This window comes from Rhincodon typus, chromosome 6 (genome assembly GCF_021869965.1).
Source record: "Rhincodon typus isolate 14 chromosome 6, sRhiTyp1.1, whole genome shotgun sequence".
In the NCBI taxonomy this organism is placed as follows: domain Eukaryota; kingdom Metazoa; phylum Chordata; class Chondrichthyes; order Orectolobiformes; family Rhincodontidae; genus Rhincodon; species Rhincodon typus.
In genome coordinates this window covers 625,443-642,002 of record NC_063337.1, presented here as the reverse complement: position 1 = coordinate 642,002, position 16,560 = coordinate 625,443, and the positions used below count along the sequence as shown (strand labels likewise).

Genomic DNA, 16,560 nt, shown 5'->3' with positions numbered 1-16,560 from the left:
GACCCTGCGACAGCGCGGCGCTCCCTCAGCACTGACCCTGCGACAGCACAACAGTAGTATAGATTAGATTCATTATTAGAATTAGACATGAGTCAGTATTACAGATCGCTGTAACCTTGGTAAAGCCACGTGGGATTTTCAATGCATTTCACTTCAATAAAGTCCCTCCAAAATATCCAAAACCACGTTTCATTGATGACATATTCAGGGAAGTAGGAGTGGGGGTAAAATCTTTCTCTCTGCAGATAGTGAGTTGATCCTACCTTCATACCGATCTCCATATTGGAGAGGTCTGCGAAGGGCACTTCCCGAGTCACCAGCTCCCACAGGAGAATCGCAAAGCTCCACATGTCTGCAGACCGCCGGTTAATCTCTTCTGGCTTTTTCTGAAGAGCTGCGTATAGAAACGATTAAAAAAACCATCAGGAATTACTGGGTCATAATTAATACCCAACAAGGAACAACAAACTAATACTCAACAATCTAGCCTACCACAGTGTACTCTTGAATCACTGAATTACAATGACATATTTTAACACTGACATTAGTGGGGAAGAGAGTATGGAGACAATGTGGCTTTGGATGATGGAGTGCTGCGGCACTAATGATTCACCAATCTTCACACCTTATCTAGTCCTACCTATTCCTTAAACGGAAATCCAGCTCTCAGTGGGTGTGATCTAGATACCAGAGAGCGGGTACAATTGGGACATCAGACATAGAATGGATATAATTGGGATTCAAACACAGAACGGGTATAATTGGGATATCAGACACAAGGTGGGAGTAATCTGGATATCAGGGAGTGGTAGTAGTCAGGATACCTGACTCTAGCAATGAGTATTTTTCTCCAATACATACTGACAAGGGACTGAGGTGTGTAGCTATCTGCTGCCTATGATGGTGCCTGTTATTCAGATATCAGTGGTAAGGAAATAACTGGGATACTTCACCTTCTGGAGCGACCCAGGCAGGAGCGTACATTCTCCCAGGACACTGGAAGGAGAACTTGACGTCAGCCATGCTGATTCGAGCCGTCATATCCTCGTCAATCTGTGTGGTACAGGACAGAATGAGATAAACAGGGCTGAAGTGAAACAGACATTGAGAGAAAATGTTCCTGTTCATTAGCACCAGTCTGCAGGGATCATTGAGATGTTCCTTTTGGTTTGCCAGTACCTTTTGTTCCTTAATCAACTTTCTCCACGTTCTTTCACTTTTTCACAGGTGGCACAGGGCAACTGGTACACTAACTACATAATCACTTATTTACTGGTTACAGACCACAGCTTACAGTAACTGGTAGGAGAAAATAATGGGCTTTTTTCTGGCTTCAGGTATTTTTACTGCAGATAAACAGAGACACATAACCTGTCTTCCAGCAGTTCAAAGGTTTCTTCCAATGAAGTACCTAGGAACCAGAGAGCTGTCACTAGGATGATGACCTTTGGCATCCTTTGGTGATAATTACACAAGCCAATCAGCAACTTGTTTCTGGCTAAATCTCACTCCAGCAACACACCTTAGAGCTGGGCTGTCTGCAAACAGCTTCCTCTAGTGTCTGAACAAGGCACCACTGAAAATACCACACACAGTGAGTTTCAGTAACTTGAAAAGTGCAGCAATTCCTTCTGTAGTCCTTGGTTTTAAAACAATTGCTTTTCTGTTCTTGGTCCACAATCAAAAATTCAGAAAATAAAATGATAATGATAATGATACAGTCTTTGTAGCGTCCATCTGGGATTGATGCAGAATCATTGCAACAGGAAGAAGCCATTGTGCCCCTTTACCCTATCTCATCATGCAATGAGATCATTACAGGCTTGCAAACAAACTCCCTACACCCATTTGTCCCTATACTGTATCTTTAAAATCTCTTGTGAACGAAGATTATTCAGTTATATTTAATATTAGTAATTTGGAGCAGAGTATGGTTACAGTTGAGGAGGCCACTCAGCCCATCATGGCTGTGCCATCTCTCTGCAAAAGAAACTTGCCTTGTCCTTTTCCTTAACCCTTTCCCATTGGGACTTGAAAGTGTCTAGTGTAACACCCTCTTTAAGGTGGTAGGGGAGCAGAAGACCCGAAGTTATAGGCCAGTTAGCCTGACCTCGGCCGTTAGTAGGATTTTAAAATCCATTATTGAGGATAAGATTGTGGAGTACTTGGAAGTACATGGTAAAATCAGGCTGAGTCAGCATGGCTTGGTCAAGGGGAGGTCATACCTGAAAAATTTGGTCGAATTCTTTAAGGAGCAAAAGAGTAAGTTAGACAAAGGAGGGCCAGTGAATGTGATCTATTTGGATTTCTAGAAGGCCTTTGAGAAGGTGCTGCACAGGAAGCTATTAAATAAGAGCCCACTGTGTTAGGGTAAGGTACTGGCATGGATAGAGGATTGGCTGACTGGCAGAAGGCAGAGAGTCAGGATAAAGGGATCTTTTTCAGGATGGTAGCTGGTGACGAATGGAGTTCTGCAGGGGTCAGTGTTGGGACCACAACTATTCACGTTTCACATTAACGACATGGATGAAGGAACTGCTAAGTTTCCAGATGACACAAAGATAGGTGGAGGAACAGGTTGTGTTGAGGAAGGGGGAGGCTGCAGAAGGACTTGGTCAGGCTTGGAGAGTGGCAAAGAAGTGGCAGACAGAATAGTATTGGACAGTGTGAGGTTATGCACTTTGGCAGAAAGAACAGAGGCATAGACTATTTTCTAAATGGGCAAAGACTTTGGAAATCTGAAGCATAAAGGGACTTGGAAGTCCTAGTTCAGGATTGTCTTAACATTAACATGCAGGTTCAGTTGGAAGTTAGGAAGGAAATGTAATGTCAGCATTCATTTCAAGAGCTGGGATGTACTGCTGATGCTGTATAAGGCCCTGGTTAGACTGCATTTGGAATATTGTGAGCAGTTTTGGACCTTGCATCTAAGAAAGGATGAGTCGGCGTTGGAGGTGATCCAGAGGAGGTTTACAAGAATGAAGGACTTGTAATGCGAGGAGCAGTTGAGGACTCTGGGTCTGTACTCGATTGAGTTTAGAAGGGGGAATCTCACTGAATCTTACAGAATACTGAGAGGCCTGGTTAGAGTGGATGTGGAGATGTTTCCACTAGTAGGAGAGACTAGAACCTGAGGACACAGCCTCAGACTGAAGGGACGACCCTTTAGAATAGAGATGAGGAGGAATTTCTTCAGCTTACAGGATGGTTAATCTGTGGAACTCATTTCTGCAGAGGCCAGAAACCAAGTCATTGAGTGTATTTAAGACAGAGATGGAGAGATTCTTGATTGCTAAGGAGATCAAGTGTTATGGGGAGAAGGCAGGAGAATGAGGTTGAGAAACATGTCAGCCATGATCGAATGTCAAAGCAGACTTAATTCTGCTCCTGTGTATTATGGTCATATGAGTTGTATTGTTCTCCAAACGTTAACAATATTCTTCTGAATCTCACAGTTGTACCTGCCTCTGCTACAATCTCAGGAACTGCAATCTGGACCCGATCCATGTGTCGGTGCACAAAGTACTCTTTCACTCGTCACCATTGGTCCTTTTCAACTGCTTTCAATCTGTCTCCTGTGGTTCTCAATCCTTCAAACACTGAAAGGGGCTTTTCCTAATCTCCGCTCTCCAGGCACCTGATGATTTTGAGCACCTTGTTTTTTCTCTTCATTGGGGTGAGGAAATCACTGGTCGGGCCAGCATTGCCTTAGAGAAGAATACTGGTGAGCTCACTGCCTTCTTGAACCATTGCTGTCTGTGTGGTCTCAAACAAATGGAGCTGAACGGCCTGGTTCGGTGTTATAAATTCTATGTGAATTTTCTCTCAATCTTGCCTCTCAGGAGATCAAACCAAGCTTCTCCAATCTATTCACTACTTCTGCTCCATCTGCCCTGTATACATTTCATCTCTCAATGTTGTCAATCCCCATGTTCTGGGAATTTAAAGCACTCCTGCCTTCACTGCCTCTTCAGCCACACATTTAACTGCTCTATCCTCCTATTCTTTTACTCACTCGCCTGTGACATGGAGAAAAATTCAGAGATTACCACCACTGAAGGGAGTGTTTTCTATTTATCTCCCTAAACTGAGTTGGCAGACCCACATCCCTTTTCCTATCCATGACTTCAGTAGCGATCTGCACAGCTCTCCTTCCAATAAGTCTCCCAAACCACAAACACCACTACCAGCACCAAAAACATTCTGCAGCCACTCAGTGACATCCCCGTGTTGGTACCAGGGAGAAAAGATACCATCCTGGAGTCAAGTCTGTGGCTGAGGAAATGCTGGTCTGTTGCTGGCTGGTCCAAAGTTGCGGGAATTGATTTTTAAGAGAACCGAGATGCAGGCACTCACCATGATGCTCTTGCTGTTGACATAATGCCTGGGGATGAGAGGCTCGAGAGTATGCAGAAAAGCCAACCCCCGGGCAATGTCCAGTGCAAACTTCACTGCCTGGGTCTGGTCCACCACAAAATCTGAAAAGGTGACAGCAGAAATTTTAAGAGATGGCTAGTAATCCCAGGTCTACCCCAAGCAGCACTGTGTCTCCGGTCGCGTGAGCAGGAAATGCCAGTTTTCCTTCCCAATGGTTGAAGGAGATCAGCTTTCCCATCGTTATCCAATCCCCACACAAACACATCAACTTTCCCCACAGAGGTCATTGGATGAGCAGAGGGACCAGTACCTCTGGGTGACATTTCCCCAGTCAATCTTCAGGCTGCAATGAAGGGGATGGGAGGTGTGGCTGAGTTAATGACACCAACACCAATCACATTCCATAAGTAACTCTCAGACTGTTAAACATAAGATAAAGGAGAGCTTGTCCATTTACAGTTGCAGCTCGAGTGCTGACAGTAACAAGATTTACAAGGATGTTGCTGGGGTTGGAGGGTTTGAGCTAAAGGGAGAGGCTGAGACTTTTTCCCTGGTTTATAAAATCATGAGGGGCATGGATAAAGTGAATAGCCAAGATCTTTTCGCTGGGGTATGGAGTCCAAAGCTAGAGGGCATAGGTTTAAGATGCGAGGGGAAAGATTTAATAGGGACCTAAGGGGCAACATTTTCATGCAGAGGGTGGTATGTGCACGGAATGAGCTACCAGAGGAAGTGGTGGAGGCTGGTACTATTACAACATTTAAAAGGCATCTGGATGGGTTTATGGATGGAAAGGGTTTAATTTCTAAAGAAGGGTCCAGACCCGAAACATCAGCTTTCTTGCTCTTCTGATGCTAGCTGGCCTGCTGTGTTCATCCAGCTCTACACCTTGTTATCCACCTCGGCATGTTTTTACAGCTCATTAGTCCACCCCCGAACTTACTTGTTCCCTCGTGCAAGACATTGTACAGAGACCCATAAGGCATCCAGTGTGTGATGATGATGGGATGTGGGGCCGGCGGTGACTGACAAGCTCCAAGAACAGGCAGCACATTGGGGTGGGAGAATATCCTGCAAAGAGAAACAGCAGAATATTATTAAATCAAAGAACTGAGAAACCGAGAAGAGACTCTTTCCACCGCTCACAGCATTGCTCCCTGCCCAGTCCTTCCTCGTACCTGACCTTACCCTCACACCCAGCCTCATCTTCATATTGTGGCCTTGCACCACCACCACATCACCCCCTCCTCCACATTCACATCCCACTCGCAGTCCCTCAGGCCTCAAGTACCTGAGCTTTGGATACTCCTCATTGAAGTCACGGCTTTTGCGTGTGGTCCAATCACGCACCTTCAGGACTTTGATGACAATGTCATTCCCCTGCCACCTGCCTTTCCACAGCTAGAAGCAAAACAGAGAAACTTTCGATGAACAACTGTAACAGTTTCAATGCAGAGTACAGCTTGCACAAACTTGGCTTTTAAAACCAAGTTAAGGTTGAGAGGTGATTTACTGGAGATATCTGAATGACCCAGAGTTTCAACAGGATCGAACAGTACAGAATGTTCACACAGCTGATATTGACCCCACTATCCAGAGGAACACAGTATAATCTTGCAGTGTAAAAATAAACTGACTTCTCATCACTGACTCATCAGCAGAGGTCACTGACTCCAATATCTCATGAAGACTGTGGACAGTGATCACAAGTCCATCACCATGAGGGTACCTGCTCCCTAAGTGGAAGATAAATGGTGTCGCAAGGTGTAACTGAGGCCATGAGTCCCAGAGCATGGAGCCTTCACGCTCAGCGGCACAGTATGATCATCTCTCCACTTGGTATCTCAAGGGATCAGTGGATGTACCGTCATATTAGTCATCCTGTTACACGTAGCAAATAGTTTTGATGCAGAAACCATTTCCTCAGTATTGAGAGTCCAGCATAAAGTGGCTTAATTCTGAAGTTAGAGCCAGGCTGTTCAGATGGTGGTGTCAGGAAGCAACTTTTTCACGTAAAAACAAGTCAAAATGTAGAACAGTCTGTCCCAAAAAGGAGCTGTGGATGCTGGCCTGAATGAAGCTGGGATGACTGAGATAATGGATTTTTTGGGCAAGGACAGACAGAATGGAAGCAAGGGTAGATAAGTGGAGATGAGACCTGTATCTCTTCCTTACTTCATAGTCCCAGATTCCCTTGTAATCAAAATGTGTCTAACTCAGCCTTGAATAAATTTAACTACCCAGCTTCCAGTGCTTCCTGGGCAAGACAATTCTACAGACCATCAACTCAGAGGAAATCATTCCCTCTTACTGCTGACTTAAACCAAGAGACCCTTTTTTAAAAACTACGCCCCTAGTTCTCTGAATTCATGTGCAGGTGCAGCAAGCAATTGGAAGTCCAATGGTACACGAGCCTTTATCACAAGAGGATCTGAGTACAGAGCAAAGAAAAATCAAGATAGAATTAGCAGTCATATGGAAAAAGGTGGGTCGATTAAGAACAGTCAGCATGGATTTCTAAAGGGGAAGTTATGTTTAACTGATGTGGAGTAATTTGAGAAGGGAACAGAAAGGCTTGATGATGGTAACGCTGAATATATGGTATACATGGATTTCCAGAAAGCGTTTGATACAGTGCCATACAGACTGTTGAGAAACATTATAGGTCATGGTATAGAAGGGACAGTACCAATGTGGATCCAGTGATGAGAAACAGAGAAAAAAATGGTCATTGAATATGTTTCAGGCGAGAGAAAAATTTGTAGTGGAATTCCTCAGGAATCATCATCAGGACCCTTGGTTTTTCTGATTTACGTTAATGATCTGGATTTTGTTGGGCAGGGTATACAATTTCGAAGTTTGTAGAAGACAATAAGCTTGGAAGAATTGTAAACGGTGAGGGGGACAGTGTAAAACTCCCAAAGGACATTGACGAGTGGGTGGAGGATAGCAGATGAGGTTCAGTTCAGAGAAGTGTGAGGTGATGCACTTTATTTGGAAGAACATTGAAAGACAATATAAAATAGGGAGTACAATTCTAAAGTGGGTGCAGGAGCAAAAGGAGCTAGGTCTATATGTGCACAGATCACTGAATGTGGCAGGACAGGTGAAGAATGTGGTTAATCAAGCAGACAGTGTCCCCAGCTTTATTAATAGGGGCATGGAGTACAAGAGGGAGGAGGTGATGTTGAACTTGTACAAGACACTTGTTAGATCTGTGCTGGAGGATTGTGTACAGTTTTGGACACCACATTATAGGAAAGGTGTGAATGCATTGGAGAGAGAGTGCAGAAGTGGTTTGCAAGAATAGTTCCAGCAATGAGAAGTGTCAGTGATGAGGAGAGATTGAAAAAGTTGGGACACTTCTCCTCAGAGAGAAGGCAGCTGCGAGGAGATTTGATAAAGGTTTTCAAAGTCACGAGTGGGCTGAACAGGGTAAATAGGAAAAAGCTGTTTCCAAACGCAATTTGGGCAAGATGAGGGGCATCCATTTCAAGTAATGTTCAAAAGAAGCAAAGGCAGTGCGAGAAAAAAATGGTTCCGTACAATAAGTAGTTAAGATATGGAATGCACTGCCTGGAAACGTGGTATAGGCAGGTTCACTTGAGGCATTCAAGAGGACAGGGCAGCACGGCGGCTCAGTGGTTAGCACTATTGCCTCATAGCACCAGGGACCTGGGTTCGATTCCAGCCTTGAGTGACTATCTGTGTAGAGTTTGCATGTTCTCCCCGTGTCTACGTGGATTTCCTCTGGGTGCTCCAGTTTCCTCCCACAGTCCAAAGATGTGCAGGTTAGGTGGATTGGCCATGCTAAATTTCCCACAGTGTGCAGAGTGAGAAACGCAGGGATAGGGTAGAGGGTGCGTCTGGGTGGAATGCTCTTTGGAGGGTTGATGTGGACTTGATGGGCTGAATGGCCTGCTTCCACACTGTAGGGATTCTATGATTCCATTCCATGAGACCAGGCAATTATTTGGATAGAAATAATGCACAAAGGTATGGACAAAAAGCAGGAATTTTGCACTGGGCAATGGTGAATGTTTTAGAGCTGGCATGCTGTGCCGACTGGCCTCCTCCTCTGTAATAATTTGGTGATTGTATGAAGTCTTGTTCCTATGAAGAAACTGGGCCTGCATTGACTGGTGTTTAGAAGAACGAGAGGTGATATCACAGACATGACAAAATTCTTAAAAGGGTTGTGAGGTTTCCCCACTCAACCTACCTCCCAGGCAGCACATTCCAGACACCCACCACTCTCTGTGTGAAAAACATTTTGCTCAAAACCCCTTTAAACTTCCTACCTTTCACCTTAAAATTATGCCTCTTTGTTATGGACCCTTTCAAGAAGGGGATCAGTTGTTTTCCATTCACCCTGACCATGCCCCTCACAATCTTATACATCTCTGTCAGGTCCTCCCCAAACCTTCTCTGCTCCAAACTAAACAACCTGAGCTTATCCAGCCTCTCTTCATCACTTACCTGCTCCATCCTAGTCAACATCCTGGTGAATCTTCTCTGCACCCACTACAGTGCAATCTGACCAATCTGTTTATATCCCCTGTAACCCAAGACCTTCTTCCTCACTTTCAACCACTTGGCCAATCCTCATGTCATCCACAAATTTGCTTATCATTGCATCCAAATTCCCATCTACATCATTTATGAATATCACAAACAATAAGGGACCCAGTGCTGATTCCTGTGGTACACTACTACACACCGGGCTCCCACCGCACAGACAACCCTCTACCACTACCCTCTGTCTTGTGTCACAAAACCAATTTTAGATCCAACTTGTCAAGTTACTAAGGATCCCATGTGCTTTTACCTTCTTTGAGTCTCCTAGTATATTACAGACATACAGAATAAAAGGGAAGCTATTATTAAGTGAGACAAGGCTGAACAACTTCGCTCAGAGGTTGGAGAATCTTTGGAATTCTCTACACCAGAGGTTGTGGAAGCTCAATCATTGAGAAGGTTCAAGACAGAGATTCATAGGTTTGGAGTTACTGCTGACATCCATGGAAAGGGGATAATGCTGGAATATGGTATTGAGGTAAATGATCAGTCAGGATCCAGAATGGCAGAACAGCTCAAGGAGTTGAATCACTTATTCCTTCTCCTATGTTCCTATCTCTCAATGTGAGGAACACTGTCTAGCCCTTACATGTTTTCATACGATTACCTCCAATTCTTCTCGATTCCAATGAGTATACGGGCTACCTACACAACCTTTCTTCATGAAGTAAACACCTCATCCCAGCTATTAGCTGAGTAAACCTTTTCTGAGCTGCCTCCAAAGCAAGTGTCCCATCCCCAACTTAAGAGGTCAAAACTGCACAGGATCTCACCAATGCCCTGCACAATTATAACAAACATTCCATAATTCCTCTGTATTTAAATTATATTCTGCTTTTTTGTCCTCCCTGAAGTGGACAGCCTCATATTTTCCCAAACTATACTCCATTTGCCAAATTTCTGCCCACACGTAACCTTTAACATATCCCCCCTTCCACTCTGTGTCCTCCTCAGAGCTTGTTTGGCTCTCACCCTTACATTGAGTTAGTAAATCATTCCCCATTAAGAGTGGGTGGAGAAGGAGCTGAAGAGTGATTTGTGAAGACATTGATATGTTTTATTGAGCTTTAACTTGACTACTGAACCAGACCTATTTAAACAACAAACACAGTTCTGGATGTTGACTTGAGCCAGGGCAGATTACCTCTCCAGAGTGGTTCTCATTGATTTTATGATTCAGGGTCAGCTGCTTGAAGTCAATGCCAGCGTGTTTATTCAATGTTCCATTTCCTGCAAAAGACATAAATAGCAAAGAGATTAATTCCCATCTCCACATGACCCAGTACCTAACCACTATTTAGAGAAACTCCAGCCCCTACCCCATACATCAGATCAGGCTCCATCCTTCACATCCATCGAAGCTGATACATCTCAATATATCAAAGAACAAAGGGGCTGTTGAGATTCAATGCGGAGGGCTTGACATTTCGAGTAACAAGCAACTTGAATAAAAGGGAAGTTGGAGTTATGGGATTTCCAAAAGACATTTGACAAAGTGCCACATCAAAGGTTATTACATAAAATGACAGCCAAGTAAACAATAACTTAGCAGAATGGATTGAGCATTGGCTAACTTACAGGAAAGAGGGAAGCCATAAAGTGAGGGATAGGAGGTAGTGGAGTGGTAACGTCACTGGACTAGTAATCCAGACATGGGTTCAAACTTCCGCACCCCCATGGCAGATGGTGAAAACTGAATTCAATGAAAATCTAGAATGAAAAGCTGTCCTCACGATGACCATGTGACTGTGGTCAACAGTCACAAAATTCATCTGGTTCACTAATGTCCTTTAGGGAAAGAAATCTGCCAGCCTTACCCAGCTTGACCTACGTGTGACTCTGGATCCACTCTCACTGCCCTCTGAGCAATAAGGAATGGGTAATGAATGCTGGCCTTGCAAGTGATGTGACACCCCATGAACAAATATTTTAAGTATTTGTTTAAATTATTTAAAGCGTCAATTTTGAGTAGGCAATATGCAATTATTGGAATGTCACAGGTTCAGTGGTGGGACCTCAATTATTTACAATCTCTTTCAACGATTTGAAGGTATGGCTGTTAAATTCACTGATGGCACAAAGACAGAAGAGTAAATTATGAAGAGGAATCTGCAGAGAGATTAGAGGTAGATTAACTGGATGGGTAATAACGTAGCAGATGGAGTATAATGTGGGAAAATGTGAACTTGTTTACTTTGGCAGGAAGAATAGAGAAGCAGCAAATTAAGTTATAACACTTCCATGGAAAGAGATTGCAGAACTTGTAGGTACAGAGGGGTCCGAGTGTTTTAATACATGAATCACAAAATGTAATCAAGTGATTAGGAAGGCAAATGGCATATTGTCAATTATTGCAAAAGGAATGGAATATCTCAGTATGTTGCCACTGTTGTACAGGGCATTGGTGAGACCATATCTTGAGCATTATGCAGGTTTTAATTTTAAGATAGGACATCATTGTATTAGCAGCAGTTTAGAGGTTTACTCGACTGATTCCTGGGATGGGATTTGTTGTTTTTTAAAATTCATGCATGGGATGTGAGCGTCAGTGGCTAGGTACTTTATCACATTGTCAGGTAAGAGTGTCTTTGTACTGTAACAGCTTGGCTAAGGGTGTGACAAGTGCTGGAGCACATGTCTTCAGTACTATTGCCAGAATGTTGTCAGAGCCCATAATATTTGCAGTATCCAGTCTCCAACTATTTATTGATATCACATGGAGTGATTCGCATTGGCTGAAGACTGTGCATCTATGATGATGGGGACCTCTGGGGGAAGCCTGAACAAATCATCCACTCAGCATGACTAGCTGAAGATTATAGTGAATGCTTCAGCCTTATATTTTGTACTATGTGCCAATCTCCCCCATCAATGAGAATAGAGACATTTGAGGAAGCTCCTCTTCCAGTTCAATCATCCACCACCAGGTAGGACTGCAGAGCTTAGATCTGATCTGTTGGTTGTGGGATCGCTTAGCTCTGCCTATTACTTGCTGCTTTTGCTGTTTAGAGTGCAAGGGCTATAAGCAGGAGAAAGCCATTCAGCCCCTCAAGCCTGCTCCACCATTTGATGCAATCATGGCTGATCTCATCTTGGCCTCAACTCCACTTTCCTGCCCACTCCCCACAACCCATCAACCCATTATTAATTAAATAATCTGCCTATCTCCTCTTTAAATTTATTCAATGTCTCAGCATCCACTGCACTCTGGGCTAGTGAATTCAACACATTCATGACCCTTTGAGAGAAGTAATTTCTCCTTGCCTCTCTTTTAAACCTGCTATCTGTCCAACGCTATTGAAATTAGCCTTCTCCCAATTTAGACCCTTAACTTCTGCAGTTAACATGGAGAATTATACAAGTTTTCTTATGAGGACTGGTTAGACAGGTTCAGCCTGTATCCAGTGGAGTTTAGAAGAATGAGAGGTGACCTTATATATGTATGGATGCTGAGAGTAGGCCTCCCCTTGTGGGAGTGAAGAACTAGTGAACTCAGTCTCAAAGTAAGAGAATTCCCATTTATGACAAGACTTTTTTTTTCCCTCTCAGAGAGTCATTAGTCTGAGGAATTCTCTTCCTCAGACAATGGTGGAGCGGGGTCACTGAAAGGAGTCAAAGGCTATCAGGAACAGGTGGGAAAGTACAGTTCAGGTCATGATCTGGTCACTTGGTGAAGCAGACTTTGGTCTTCTCTTATCTGATTATTCCCATGCTCCTAAGTTACCCTTAACTTGGCTCAGATACAATTAATCATGAATTCCACTGCAATCAATTTTGAGTAAAATTTAGGGGGTCACTGACGGGGGCGAGTGCGAGTTGTCCCTTTCCAGAAGGTGTCCTTGTAGGGTACTTTTGTCAGACTCTGGCCCAGCTTCTCTGCACGTTCTGTGATGGAAAAAAGACAGAGAGAGTTAAGGGTGAGATGAACAGGAATAAAAGAACATTAACATGTGTGTATTTCCAAGGGAGCATCTCAAACCCCATATCGTACAGTTCGAATCCATCACAGTCTCTGATACCGAACTTAACGCAGAATAGAATGACAAAGCTCCATATACAATGGGTTTCAAAGGAAGTTATTTTGACCACTGCACTGAACCATGCATGGTCAGCAGATACAGTAAGATCACATTAGTTCACTTGGTTAAAAACGAGGAGATTGTGTCATTTTGGTCCAAAAATAAAACCATCCCACTTCATCACATTTCAGTTCTCTAACTGTGCCACTTTCTTTCTGGTTAATCAATTTTTCTGAATAATGAATTCAAGAAATAGAGAAATGCAACAAGAACATAGGAACAGGAGGATCCATTCATCCCTTGAGTCTGTCCCATTTTACAATTAAGGCTATGGCTACTGTATACCTTAACATCATCTACATACTTACCTTCTAGCTTCAAAACCATTTCACCCAATAAATTTGATTAATTTCAGTTCTGCCCAAAGCCACAGTCTTTGTGGGGATAGAACTGTGGATTCCCATTCACTTGGTGTGAAGTGGTTCTTCACATGATCCCTGAATAGCCTGACTCTAAAGTGAAGGCTCTGTCCCCTCATTCTGGCCCTCTCCCCTCCACAGAAATCACTTGTAGATATTTTTGAGATGTTATTACACACCTCTCAACAAAGTGGGAAATGAACCAGGCCTCCTAGCCCTGAGGTAGAGATGCTACCACTATACCACAACATCCTCTTAGGAAATAACTTCTCCCACTTCTTTATCAGAAATTCTACTGCTATTGAACCATTTCATTTCTTTAAATAATTCAATTAGGTCACACATCAATCCTCCCTCGTCAACAGAATTCAAGTCCAGCCCAGAGAACCTGATCTGGGGACATTCTGGTGAAGCTGCACTGAGTGCCTTTCAAAGTTGATGTATCCTTTTTGAGATGTATTTACACCAGGTGGGACCTAAACAGAGCATTATCCAACTGTAGCATAGCTTCCATCGTTTTTATTTGCTCATGATATGTCAGTATCGTTGGCAAGGTCAGCATTTATTATCCATCCCTAATTGCCCCTTGAAATGAATGGTTTGCCGTCAGGTCCTCAACTGCTTCTCATACGACAAGCCCTTCATCTCTGGGATCATTCTTGTCAATCTCCTCTGGACCCCTTCCAATGCCAGGACATCCTTTCTTAGATACTGGGCCCAAAACTGCTCATAACATTCCATATGCGGTCTGACCAGCACCTTATACAGCTCCAGCAGTACGTCCCTGCTTTTGTATTCTAGCCCTCTTGAAAAGAATGATCACCATCACTGAGACTAGTTTTTTAATTGAATTTAAATTCCACCAGCTGCCATGGTGGGATTTGAACCTTCAGCATTAGCCTGAGTATCTGGATGACTAGTCTAGTGATACAATCACTACATCATGATCTTCCTTGATCGCTATCTATATGAATGCCTCAAACACATTATAAATCTTATCTGTGCATGCAGTTACTCCCAATGATTCAAATCCCACAGGTTGAGGTGGATTCTAAATGCTCACATTCCAATTAGGAAATGTGACCTTGCCAGTTGTGTCCATGTGCCAGAACCAGATTAAACATTGCAATGGGAAAAATTAACTCAGAAATGTGGTAAAACATGATAGCAGGGAGTCAAGTGATACAGATAGGAAATGCATGCAGAGAAAAGACTTGTAACATATTTGAGACAATTGTTTAAAAGACATCTAGATGGACATATGAACAACCAGGGAGAACAGGGGTACATCAGGTGTAGACAGATAGGATTAGTTCAGATGGTCAGTGCTATGGGCTGAAGGGCCTGTTCCTGTGTTATGCTGTTCTATGTTTTTTACAGACTGGCAATATGGGAGGACAGTGGTAACATCACTAGACTCGTCAACCCAGAGATCAAGGCTAATGGTCATGGACATAGGTTCAGTTCCCAGCACTGCAGCTGTTGGAACTAAAATTCAATTAATGAATCTGGAATTAAATGAGAGTCACCATAATTATGACAATAAAACCTTTCAATTGTTGTGAAAACCCATCTGCTTCACTGATGCTCTTTGGGAAGGAAATCCACCGTTCTTACCTGGTCTGATCTACTCGTGAATTCAGACCTACAGCAATGTGGTCAATTCTTGACTACCATCTGAAATGGTCTAGCAAGCCCCTCAGCTCAAGGACAATTGGGGAAGGGCAACAAATGCTGGCCTTGCCAATGACAGACATATTGCAGGAAGGCAGAATTAAAACAAGACAAGCAAAGAGGTACACACAAGAGAGGGCGAGAGAGGAGAGGAAAGTAAGAGAGGAAAAGGTGACAGGAGTGTGAGCAAGGGAGAGTGAGGAGAATGTGAAAGGGGTGCAAGCAAGAGGGGTGAGGGCAAAAGGATTGAGACTAAGAGGGTGAGAGGTTTATATACTGACATGTACAGCAAAGCCACAGTCACTTCCTGAATTTTACCTGACCCTCCACCATGTAATGGGTTGGATAAAGTAGTGTACGTACCCTTCAGTAGCTCCCGTAAGTGTGCCTTTCCTTTGTCCAGTGGGGTCTCTCCATACTTACTGCAGATACTAACGAGGGCTCCATTCAGCACTAGATCCTGAAAGGGAAAAGACCAGAAAAACTACAAGCGGATCTCCTGCTTCACAGATCCCGGTGTATGAGGTGATTATGTTGGAATTTCACGACCCAGTCCCGGAAGGCTGTCTTTACATTGTCACTAGGATCCATTCATTCCAACATTTCCCATTATCTTTGGTGACATTACATTTTCAATGTGGATCTCAAGCCAAAAATATACACAACAGGAAATTAAGTTTGTTGGTGGAGATTTTACAGTTGTTCTGCAATATGCTTCAAGTAAGGAGGGTCTAGGAAACACAAGACAGATTCCTAGTTTAAATCAGGTATTCTGCCCTGTCATTTCATTTCTGCCGGGTAAGTTGCATAACAAAAGGTACATTTACAAACCCTGTAACTAAGTCATCATGGCAGTGATGACACTGGGGCTTCATACAGAGATAGCAAGAACTGCAGATGTGGAATCAGAGTCAATACAGTGTGGAGCTGGAGGAATACAGCAGGTCAGGCAGCATCAGAAGCGCAAGAGAGTTGACATTTTGGGTTTACACCCTTCATCAGGAATGGGGAGGGGAAAGGGAGCTCGGAAATAAATGAGGGGAGTGGGGCTGGGGAAGGTAGGTGGGATGGCAATAGGTGGATGTACATGGGGGTAATGGGGATTGATCAGTGGGAAGGATGGGGCGGATAGGTGGGAGAGGAGTTGGATAGGTTGTGTCAGGTCAAGGAAGTGGGGATGAGAGGGAGGGTTGGTCATGGGATGAGGCTGGGGGTGGGGAGATTTTGAAACCGGTGAATTCCATGTTAAGGCCATCGGCTGATCTGTGAATCGGTCCTTCCCCGAGTCCCACCCTCCTCCTTCTATTTATTTCCAACCTCGCTTCCCTCTGCCCAGTCCTGACGAAGGGCATAAACCCAAAACGTCGACTTTCCTGCTCCTCTGCTGCTGCCTGACCTGCTGTGTTCCTCCAGCTCCACATTGTATTGACTGTGGCTTCACAGTGATGGGAGAGTCCAGTTACAGGGTGACTAGTTTGCTAAAAGACTGCAAA

General features: G+C 43.8%; 1 protein-coding gene across 1 annotated transcript in view; it reads right to left on the bottom strand.

The window, feature by feature from the left end:
- The window catches only part of ilk (integrin-linked kinase), a 45,634-nt gene that overhangs the window by 1,411 nt on the left and 27,663 nt on the right, over positions 1–16,560 (bottom strand). Inside the window, exons 4-11 of the mRNA XM_048598092.1 lie at positions 15,431–15,527; positions 12,757–12,840; positions 10,100–10,185; positions 5,669–5,778; positions 5,321–5,448; positions 4,357–4,478; positions 954–1,053; positions 264–394 (exon numbers count right to left, since the gene is read on the bottom strand). Of these exons, the coding sequence (XP_048454049.1) occupies positions 264–394; positions 954–1,053; positions 4,357–4,478; positions 5,321–5,448; positions 5,669–5,778; positions 10,100–10,185; positions 12,757–12,840; positions 15,431–15,527 (858 nt within the window). The remainder of the gene's footprint in view (positions 1–263; positions 395–953; positions 1,054–4,356; positions 4,479–5,320; positions 5,449–5,668; positions 5,779–10,099; positions 10,186–12,756; positions 12,841–15,430; positions 15,528–16,560) is intronic.